General features: G+C 35.1%; 1 protein-coding gene across 8 annotated transcripts in view; it reads right to left on the bottom strand.

Moving 5' to 3' along the window:
• PRPF40A (pre-mRNA processing factor 40 homolog A) overlaps positions 1-12,105 on the bottom strand; it is a 56,746-nt gene that overhangs the window by 32,348 nt on the left and 12,293 nt on the right. For all 8 annotated transcript variants that reach the window (XM_044242081.1, XM_044242080.1, XM_044242078.1 and 5 more), the window contains exons 3-5: positions 9,138-9,218; positions 7,755-7,785; positions 5,463-5,479 (exon numbers count right to left, since the gene is read on the bottom strand). In XM_044242081.1, coding sequence (XP_044098016.1) covers positions 5,463-5,479; positions 7,755-7,785; positions 9,138-9,218 — 129 coding nt within the window. The remainder of the gene's footprint in view (positions 1-5,462; positions 5,480-7,754; positions 7,786-9,137; positions 9,219-12,105) is intronic.

The raw sequence follows: 12,105 nt of genomic DNA on the forward strand, positions 1-12,105 counted from the left end.
TGGGGCATGTGGGTGTTCAGTCAGTTGAGCATCTGACCCTTTTTTCAGCTCAGATCATGATCTCAGGGTCCTGAGATGGAGCCCTGTGTCAGGCTCCATCCAGCCTGCTTAATTAAGATTTTCTCTCCTCCCATTCCTCTGCTCCCCACCCCCCCCAGGCACCCCACCCAGCCCTGGCTTGCACGCTTGTGTGCTTTCTCTCTAAAAATAAAGTTCATAATGACCTCTCTCAGCAAATGAGGAAAAGAAAAGTCAATTTGTAAGAGTTGTTTATCAAAAAGCTATAGTAAACATCATATTAAGTGGAGAAAATTCAAATCCCTTTGAGAGGAAAAAAGGTAACAAAATCAGTTTATCATCACCGCTATTGCTCACCAAAGTGCTAGAGGTTTTGGCTGACACAGTAAAAGTTAAAGGATTAGATACGAAGATTAGAAAAAAAGATGAAACTCAAATTTAAGCTCTCCTACAAGACAGACACAAAAGAACTGACTACCACGTTCACTGATATGACTTAATATTATAAATACGCCTTCACAATCTATAAATTCAAGGCAACTCCAATTAAGATACCAAAAATATCTTGGACACCTGAAACTGAGTAAAAAATTTTTAAAAGCTACCGTGCAGGTAAACAAAGAGACCGAAAAAATACTCAAATCATTAAAAGGGAAAACAGGTAAGCTACAGAGTAAGATAATGCTATTTATAGAAAAAACATTTTTATATATAAAAAACTGAAGACTTCACCAAAAAACCCATTAGAAATAAATTCAATATTTATGGACATTGGGGAGGGTATGTGCTTTTGGGTAAATTGGAAGGGGAGATGAACCATGAGAGACTATGGACTCTGAAAAACAATCTGAGGGGTTTGAAGTGGCGGGGGGGTGGGAGGTTGGGGTACCAGGTGGTGGGTATTATAGAGGGCACAGCTTGCATGGAGCACTGGGTGTGGTGAAAAAATAATGAATACTGTTTTTCTGAAAATAAATAAATTGGAAAAAAAATAAATAGCTAAAAAAAAAAAATCTGTTGCATTTATCAACATGAACAATCAGAAAGAAAAACTAAAGCAAAAAAAAGACAAAAACAAAAACAAAAACAAAAACAAAAACCCCATATACAATTGCACCAAAAATGATAAAATACTCAGAGAAAAAAGTAACCAAAGAGGGGAAAGAGCTGCACAAGTGGAAACTAGGACACTGATTAAATAAACAAACATAAATAAATGGAAAGACATTCCATGCTCAAGGATTAAAAAAAATTAGTATTGTTCAAATGTCCATACTACCAAATCCATGCAACCCTATCAAAATTTCAAAGGCACTTTTCAAAGAAATAGAACATACAATCCTAAAATTTGGATGGAATCACATAAAGACTGAATAGACAAAGGAATTTGAAGAACAAAGCTGGGGGTACCATGCTCCCTGCTTTCAAATTATATTAACAGGGTACTATAATTAAAATAGTATAGTCCTGGCATAAACATAGACATATAGATCAATACGACAGAAACAAGATCTAAGAAATAAACTCATGCATAAATGATTGATGAATTTATGACAAAGGAGGCAGGAATACGTAAGAAAGGACAGCCACATGAAAAAGAATGAAATTAGACTACTATTTTCGATCATGCACAAAAATTAGCCCCAAATGGATTTAAGCTTGAATGTAAGACTTGAAACCATAAAACTAGAAAAAAAAGAGAGGCAGTAAAACCTCCTTGACCATCAATCTTGGCGGTGATTTACTGGATTTGATTCTAAAAGCAAAGAACAAGAGAGAAATAAACAAGTGGACTACATCAAATTAAAACCTCCTGGCACAACAAAAGAAATCATCAACAAAATGAAAAAAGTAACCTATTGAATGGGAGAAAAATACCTGCAACTCGTGTATGTAAGGATTAATATCCAAAATATATAATAAGCTCATACAACTCCACAGCAAAAAACCCCCAAACAATCTGATTAAAAAATGGGCAGAGGATCTGAATAGACATTTTTCCAGAGAACACATACAGGTGACCAACAGACATATGAGAAGATGGTCAACATCATTACTAGGGAAATGCAAATCAAAACCACAATGTGATACCACCTTATATTTGTTAGAATGCCTATTATCAAAAACAGGTAATAAGTGTCAGTGAGGGTGTAGCTGAAAAGGAAACCTTCATGCACTGTTGGTGCGAATGTAACTAGTGTAGCCTCTATGGAAAACAGTATGAAGGCTGCTCAAAAAATTAAAAATGGAACTACCATACAATTTAGCAATTCTGCTTCTGGGCATTTATTCAAAGAAAACGAAAACGGTAACTCAAAAAGATAGATGTACCCACAGGTTCATAGCAGCCTTATTTACAACAGCCAAGATACAGAAATAACCTAGGTGTCCTTGGATGGATAAATGGATAAAGATGTAGAATATATACACACACAAACGGGCACACGCACAAAGAGGAGAACCATTCAGCTATAACAAGAATGAAATCTTGACATTTGCAACAACGCAGTTGGACCTTGAAGGTATTACACTAAGTGAAATAAGTCAAATGGAGAAAAACAAGTACCCTATGATCTCATTTACATGTAGAATCTAAAAAACATATAAAATCCAAACTCAGATATAGAGAACAGATTGCAGGTGGGGGTTCAAAATAGGTAAAGAAGGTCAAGAGGTACAAATTTCCAATTATAAAATAAGTAAGACATGGAGATGTAACGATGTTTAACTATGTAATGATGTAAAGATGTTAACTAAATTTATTATGAAAATTTTACAATGTATACAAGTACCAAATAAGTTCGTACAATCTAAAATTTTATGTCAATTATAACTCAACAAAAAAATAAACATGAAATATGTGAAGAAAAAAAGAAAAGAAAAAACACACAAAAATATCTACACAAAAAATTTCATAAGCTTTTCCCAATATATGCATGTCTTAGGGCACATATCCAAGTAAGCACCCATTAGGGAGGGTGCTGTAGGGATAGGAGTGAAGATGAAAACGTGAAAAAAATGTGTGGAATCTTCCAAGGATGAGTGACAATGACCGTAATCGGAAGAGTTTAGGTAACTCAAATTTGTGTACCTTAAAATTTTTTTTTTAAGATGTTATTTATTTACTTGAGAGAGACTGTCTGAGATCATGACCTGAGCTGAAATCAAGAGCCAGCTGCCTAACCAACTAAGCCACCCAAAAGCCCCACCTTACTAAATATTAAAGCTGTTTTAATGGGAAAAAAAAAAAGGTGTAATACTGGGTGAAAAATTAACAGATATGGACCAACAGAAAAGAAAACCCAGAAGGAGATGCCAGAGTATGTGTGAATTTAACTTATGACAAGAAAGATATTTCGGGGTGCCTGGGTGGCTCAGTCTGTTAAACATCTACCTTCAGCTCAGGTCATGATCCCAGGGGTCCTGGGATCAAGCCCCACTCAGTGTGAAGTCTGCTTACCCTCTCCTCTGCCCCTCATCCCCTCCTCGCCAACCCTGGCCCACTCATAAGCTTGTGCTCTCTCCTTCTCTCAAATAAAAAGTTAGGGAGAAATTTTATTTTCTTCTTTTTAACTATGTCTGCTCCTTAATCCCCCAAGCAAGCCTACATTATTTAAAAAAAACAAAACAAAACAAAAAAAACCATGAAGCTATCACTGGTGAAAAATACAAACAGGCACTTTTAATGGAAGAATATCACATGGATATTTTATAATCATTCAACTTAAAAAAAAAAAGAAAAAGATTTTTATCTATTTATTTGAGAGAGCAAGACAGATCCTGCATGTCAGCAGAGGTAGGCGCTAAGATGGAGAGAATCTCAAGCAGACTCCATGCCAAGCTCAGAGCCCAACTCAGGGTTGGATCTCATGACACAAGTGGAAGTCGGACACTCAACTGACTGAGCCATGAGGTGCCCCTCTAACCATTCAACTTTTAAAGCAGAAGATACAAGAAACTTTAGAACATTTAAATACAGTTCACAATTAAGTCTTTCCCCTCATATTTATAATCAATTAACAGCTTTTTGCATTTCCTTAACCATAATATGGGGATAACAGCTATCTCTCAGGATTATTTTGATTAAATGTGATTATACACACAAACTCTTCTTTCCGGGGTGCCTAGGTGGTTCAGTTGGTTAAGCAACTGACTTGACTTTGGCTCTGGTTGTGACCTCAGAGTTCTGAGACTGAGCCCTGCACTGCCTGTGTGCTGTGCGTGGAACCTGCTTAAAATTCTCACTTTGCCTTCTTACTCCCCACCCCCCAACCAGAAACAAACAAATGAGCAAACAAACAAAAAAACCCTCTTCTTGGGGCACCTGGGTGGCTCAGTGGGTTAAAGCCTCTGCCTTTGGCTCAGGTCATAATCTGAGGGTCCTGGGATCAAGCCCTACTTCGGGCTCTCTGCTCGACGGGGAGTTTGCTTCCCTTCCTCTCTCTCTGCCTGCCTCTCTCCCTACTTGTGATCTCTGTGTGTCAAATAAATAAATAAATAAAATCTTTAAAAAACAAAACAAAACAAAACAAAAAAACAAACTCTCTTCTTCCCACTGATCTTTAAGGAATTAAAACACAAAAAATGAAAGAAAACCTTGAGGTCAATGGGCATGGCTATTATCAATAAACAAAAAATAGGCATCTTTAAGTGAGGCTTTCAGACATGTATTATTTTCCCAAACATAATAAAAATCTGTAACAAAACACCATGTACAGAAACATTAGCAAAAATAACTATTATCCTAAAAAAATCAAGTATGGAAAAAAAGAAATGCAGCATTGCACTATCATTCTCTCCTTTTCTTAGGAGCAATCAAAACAAAAACAAAAACAAAAAGCCAACAAAGAAACCCCCCCGTCAAAAAACACAAACCAAATGAAACTGAACAAAAAAACCACCAACACCAAAAAACCCAAGAACAAAAAAACCAGCAATTTTGAATAACGTATTTGTTTTTCTGACACCAATAGGGAAGGTACAAACAAATAAGTATTTTAAAATGTGTATTAGAAAGTTTACACAGTGGGTTTACAGTAATAAACAAGGGTACAGAGATTTTTGTATATGCGTACCTTCTATTGTAAACCATATGTAAAAACTATCAGGTTAATTAACTATCAGGTTAAAAACTTCTAATGTAAACCATATGTAGAAACTATCAGGTTAATTAATATACCTATAAGCTGTTTCCCTTCTAATTGTACTGGGAGGGGAGAAATTCAAATCTTTCTAAATTCTGATGTATATCTGATTTCTTTTTCTCTCATTAAGTCCCATGAAAATTAAATTTTAAGATAAATCGTTCAAAGAATTTTCAACCTTTAGCATAGAAAAGAAAGGAAAAAGATTCAAGTTAGCAGATAATCTTTAAAACAGAAATAAGGATCAATGTTGTAGGTTAAAGAGTTATAATGAAATAACTATGTTCCAGAGGTACTTACTGCACCAGATGCTGTACCTAAAAAAAAAAAAGGGGGGGGAACAGTATTTACAATGTGATAAACCATGGTCTTCTTGAGTGAACATTTTAAAAATATTTATTCATACTATTTTTTCCTCCTTATCCTGTCACACTAAATATCCTAAGACTGCCCCATATGATTTATGTGCATGCTCTCCTTTTTACAAAATAAACATAATATGGTGGAAGGCATTTTCAGAATTAAGTGGTACTTTTAACTTTTAAACTGCAAACTGACTTAGATCTCGTTGGAAAAGTCATAATCTTTGACATTTGTTTCTCTTCTTGCTATCATAGGTGTCTATCTTGACTAATTCCTTTCTCCACTATACTACTGAAATAAAAAAATGCCACAGACTTTAGATCTATGGCACCTTCAAGTATATAAATTCCACACTTGTGGTGTAAAATACAATATCCATTAGCTACCACACTTCCCTGTTTAAAGTTTTTAATTAACATGAAATAAAATTTAAAAATTCAGTTCCTCTTTGCACAAGCCAATTTCAATTACTCAGTACTCATATGCACCTAATGACTTATTGCATTGGACAGTACAGATTACAGAACATTTCCTTCATTGCACAAAAGTCCATTAGATGGTATGGTCCTAGACTATTATCAATACCCCTCTAGACAGAAGGGGAATTGCCTATTAGTCATCAAGTTCAAATGAGTAAGTTTAACTTTAGAAACTAGTAATCTAAAACAATGTGTGAAAAAGAAAATAAGAGCTATATGTAAAAAAGGAGTAAAACAATAAAACACACAGAAGAAAATCAAAAGAAGCTACTATGGACATCACTGGTAGAACCAAAGCATTTTAAAAGTAATTAAGAAGAAATTTTATGAGTCTGTTTCTGACTCAGGATGCAGGAAACAAAATGTTTGTTACCAAAGAGGGGAGGGCAAGAGATAAACTTCCAGATATAAAGTAAGTCAAGGCAATGTAGTGTACAGCATAAGAAATACAGTCAATAATATTGTAATAACTTTGGAAGGTGATGGATAGGTAACTAGACTTACTGTGGGGATCATTCTGTAATGTACAAAATTATCAAATCACAACGTTGTACACTAACAAGTTAACAAGATACTACTGTATGTCAATTATGCTTCAATTTAAAAAAAAAAAGAAATTTTAAGATAATTTTCCAGGATTATTTAGGGTAATAGTAATCAGCTCTAGATAATAGACAAAATATTATACTAGATATTTCAGAACAGCATTTCAACTTAAAGAAATTTGTGAACTATCTTAAGGAGATCCATTATGCCCCATATAAACCTGTAGGAAAATGGTGCATTTTAAATGTTTCTAACCATGTTTAAAACAAAAAACGTTTTAGAGGTGACTGGGTGGCTTAGTCAGTTAAGTAACTCACTCTTGATCTCAGAGTCATGAGACTCTTCCTCCTTCGGAGGACCCTATCCTAGGTGTGGAGCCTGCTTGAGATTCTCCTTGCTCCCTCACCCTCTGGTCCTCTTCCACCCCCTAAAAACCAAAAAACCAAAAAACATTTTGGCATAATCATGGAAAAAAGCTCAGCATCTGGAATACCAATTCATCTGGAACATTATTTACTTACAGATAATTGAGGCACTGCTAATATATATAAAAGGTACACCAGCCAAACAGTTATTAATAACTGGCTGATTAAAAAAAAAATTATCACCAGGCTAACAAACTCCAATGGCTACAGGACCAAGCAGGTAACAGAAAAGACTATGAAGTAGTCCAGAAGGCTAATTAGAGTACATGCTCCATGTCCAAAATAAGGAGTTACTTACTACCCCATTCCATAATGTCTGGCTGAATACAAACCCGGACTCAATCAGAACTTTTCATTTAAATATTCTCTGACTACCTACTGTGTTAGTAAGTACCACTGTAAACAATGAGCATCGCGATAATCCAGTGTTTCAAGATAAATTCAAACTTGGTGTAAAAAGATAAATCTAACTGTTGAATATGGCCCAAGACTTTAAATGACAGCAACTAATTATAAAATTTAAAAACATTGTATGGGCTAAATAAAGTATAACTACAGACCAAATCTGGTCCCAGAACTCCTGATCTAAAATTATGGTAATTTCTTATGGATTCAATTATAAATACTATCCCTATTTCCTACTGCTTAAAACAACAACAAAGTGAAAAAAAAAGTCAGGAGCTAATCATAAAACCCAAGTGACACTGCTTTTATTCCTTATTATGATAGCTACTGTCCAAATGAAGTCTAATATTTACCACCATAAATGGTGTACATACCTGCTGCTACATCCATATTATTTACTCCTGGCTGTAAGAAAAAAATTAAATTAGTAGTATTCACTTCGTTTAAGCTATATTTTGCATAAACTTTTCATAAACCACAATCAGAGTCCCCTTTATGTGTAATTCTCAAGCCACTGACTCAAAGATTCTCACTAAGTTTCAGTGGTTTTAGTTCCTTGACTTTGCTACAAATTTTAAAAACATCATTAACCTGGAGCTACTTAAACACTTTAATCTACGTGGTTTATTCATATGATCACCAGTTACATATAGATTGACAACCACTTATCCACAATCTGATACAGAAAAAGCTCTAAGAACCAAGTTTTTTCAACTTTCACACCAACATCATTTTAGTGGCAAAATCTGCTCTGAATGACATAAGCTCTTTATTTATCCCACCCAAGAGAATACCTATCAGTTTGGCTATAGAAATATTGTGCTTAAAATTATATAAGGCATTGTCCAAGACTCCAAGAGAAATTTTTATATAATATATAGAATTTACAAAGTATTATTTTACAATAATAAAATATTTTAAAATATATATTTGACCTAAGGATTTTGGGTAAGATACTGCAAACTTACCACACCAGTGGAGTCTGTTCATTACAACCACTAGGTTATCAGGTAATAAGTAAGTTATGGTAATATGGGTATCATGATGATTTACAGATTTGCTACACAATCCAGTAAGGGTGATAAGGCTATCAAGGATTTTGTAAGTCATGTGCCCTCATTCAAGTCTCATGAAATTGTAAACTCAGAATAAAATCTTCTGATTTCTAAATCTAGGATCTATTACTAAACCGTAATGCAACAATTTTTAATTAACAGTCAGCAAAGCAAAAGTCTATTCTTTAAGAACAGAATGCTACCAGACCAATAAAATGCTTCTGGATGACAAATTATACTTCTTAGTACTCTACTTTAAAAAAAAAAAAAAAAAAAGGATTTTATTTATTTATTTGACAGGTAGAAATCACAAGTAGGCAGAGAGGCAGGCAGAGGGAGAGGAAGGGAAGCAGGCTCCCTGCTGAGCAGAGAGCCAGATGCGGGGCTTAATCCCAGGACCCTAGGATCATGACTTGAGCCCAAGGCAGAGGCTTTAACCCACTGAGCCACCCAGGCGCCCCTCTACTCTTATTTAATGTAGAATTAACTTAACAATTAAGGACGTCTGTATAAATACAGGAAAAAATGTGAATGCCTATCATTCAAGAACCGAAAAGCCCATTCTAATTCTCACCTTGCATTACAGTTCTCAAGAGACACTTAAAAAGCTAACCTGACTGCCTACAAAATACATATATAGTATGTTATTTCATATGTAAAAGTAGTCAAAACATCAGAAAATAATTATTTTTACTAGATTACCGGTAAGGCAGGCTGCATGGAAGCCTGAGACATATGAGACATCATCATTCCAGGCATGACTGAAGACATCATTCCTGGCATCTAGAATAAAAGTAAAGAAAAGGTTAATATATAAAACCAAAGCATTTAATAGAACCTTATTAATCTATCTGGTTATCAAAACTAATATGTACAACTCAAGATTTAAACCCAGTGAACACTGTATGAATAGTATGCTTAGTAAGTGCTTGTTGAATGAATGAAGTATTTTATCAATGAGCTAGTATTTGTCATAATTTATATGTAAATTAAAATTACTTCTAACAAACATAAAAGTTCAAGTAAACTTTTTGTTTTTGTTATTTCCAAGTGCTTTTGAGAATATTAATTTCCTTTTATTTTAACTCATCACTCGTGTTTTTCTCCCTTCTTTTGAGCAAGACAAAACTTTCTGTATTTCTCACCTTTGACTGTTAATATCTGTACTAAAAAATTTTACAGCAATCTGGCTCTAAAAAATTCAAGATCAAGGTGCTTAAAATTTGATGGTTACAAAAAATATGTAAAAACAAACTTCAGACATAGATCTTCTATGTCTTCTCTTGAAAAACTTAATAAAGCAAACATATGAGTATCTGAAGAAAGAAGGTATTAGTTCTGGAGGTTAATCTAGTCTACCAATGACTGCCATCCAAATCTATGAATGAAACTTCACCACTAAGTATCAATAAAAATTAATTCAAAGGATTTTGACCCGCTACTCATCCATATTTGTATAATTCCACATTATAATTTTGATTCTAGTATGAGCAAATCTAAGAAAAACATGGATGGAATAAAAACTGTATATAATAATCATAAGTACTGGGACAAAGTAACTGGGTATCCAACAGTTTCAAATTAAATGAAACTTGGAGAAACAGAAACAAACAAGCATATTGGTCAAGAGAACATATAAAGCCTACTAAATGTAGATGAGAACACTTGCACGCTGAATTTTGTTATTTGGGAAAGTCGACTCACAAAGCAAAACCAGGCTAAAGTAAATGAAGCAGCACTGTATTAGTGGGTTAAAAAACAAAGGTTTTTTGTTCCTTTAAATATTCAATAAATTGTTTAAGCATCATGAAACAAGAACCTGACAGAAAACATGTTATTACTACTTGGAATACATGATGAAACAGCAGTTAAAAAAAAGGTACTGGGACACCTGGGTGGCTCAGTTGGTTAAGCTGCTGCCTTCGGCTCAGGTCATGATCCCAGCGCCCTGGGATGGAGTCCCACATCGGGCTCCTTGCTCAGCAGGAGCCTGCTTGTCTGTCTGCCTCTGCCTGCCACTCTGTCTGCTTGTGCTGACAAATAAATAAATATAATCTTAAAAAAAAAAAAGGTACAGAATTTGAAAACAGAAGCACAAGCCTCCACCACCCTGACTAAAAGAATTAATGAAGTAATTTATGCATTAAGGGAAAAAAACATAGCAATCAAATGAGAACTAGACACATTCCCTCTTCTCTCTATTCTGAAAAAATATATCCTCACAACTGATTTTACTTTAGGCTAATAGCAAAGTAGGTGTGAATTCTTAAGGTACTAAGCAACTGATTATGGGGGGAAGCATGGTAAGCAACAGTGGGGAAACAGCCTGGTATTTAAAATGGCCTATAAAGCCCAAAAACTAGAATTTGAAATGAAATTGAAAAACTGAACTTTGAAAACTTGGGAAAAAAGTATTTTCTTATAAGAACTAAAGATAAAGAAAAGTGGGATAAAATCTCCAACATACAACAGAACATTTCAATATGGTAGCAGTATAAAGGAATGTAATTTTGAATTGAAATACTCTGACTTCGAAGACAGTGACCAAATCCCATTTAAAAAACAAGGGACAAAACCCCCTACAATTAATAAGAATTGACTAGAAAAGGCGAGTGACAATATTTGAAAATCATTAAAGATCAGAGTTTGACAGAATTCTCTTAATTGTTTTTCCCCACTTCAAATTTTAAAACATCTCGAAAACTTGCTTAGCGTGGCTGGTTACAGAATGAGATTTAGTGTTTCACGTTCCTCCCCCCCCCCCCAAAACCAACTCTTTCTTCACTTTCTAATTGCTATCAGGATTATAGTTACCTTTTAACTAAATAAGGTCACCTAAGCCTGTTACAACTAGATTTTCTTTACATATTTCAAATAGAAAGATGATGAACAATCAATGTTGATTTTGTAGCAACAAATACAAGCAGAGGAGACTGAATTGCTCTGGGACAGACTCACCAAACCCCAGCTCGGAGGGAGTCCTGCCAGCCCTTTTCTTTATGCAGTCTGAGAACTGACCCCAAAGGGACACTTGTCAAGGCTGAGGAGTGTCCAAATACCAGGGCAATGAAACACTGTAGCAAATAGTCTTCCCCAGAGGTAAAACCTGAGTCTGGGTCTTGGCAATTTCAATTCCCCAAATTCTGAGGTTGGCACTCTGAGCCACAACTCTATTTCAAAATAGGGTTTTTACATTTGCGGAACTTATGTGAACGAGATTTAGTGTTAAATAAAAATCTAAATTCTCCCTCAATATCTCTGTAAATTGAGGGGCATCAACTAGTTGGGCTTGTTCAACTGGACAAACACTGGAAAGATGTACAACTGATTATCTAAAATAAGTAGACTAATATAATTTAAAACGAAAACTATGATACTAGTATGAAACTGTAAGCCAGAGCGATTCCATCCAGTTAGCTAGTTCAAATAGCTACTATGGGGTGAACTGTAATTCAACTGGCCACCTGTGTGTGGCCAGGTTCAATCAACCACATGGCTTTGCTCTATAAAAGTTAGTCGGCAAGGCAGGGAGGGGTCGCCCTCTCTGTAAGAGGCGACCCCGACTGGTCGGTTTGATTCTCGATGCTCGGCACGAAATAAAGCTTTGCTTGACCTTTGCTTTGTATCAGTCTTTTGACCATGGACCCAACAGAAAGCAAAGAACAAAAAA

Source organism: Neovison vison, chromosome 3 (genome assembly GCF_020171115.1).
Source record: "Neovison vison isolate M4711 chromosome 3, ASM_NN_V1, whole genome shotgun sequence".
In the NCBI taxonomy this organism is placed as follows: Eukaryota; Metazoa; Chordata; class Mammalia; order Carnivora; family Mustelidae; genus Neogale; species Neogale vison.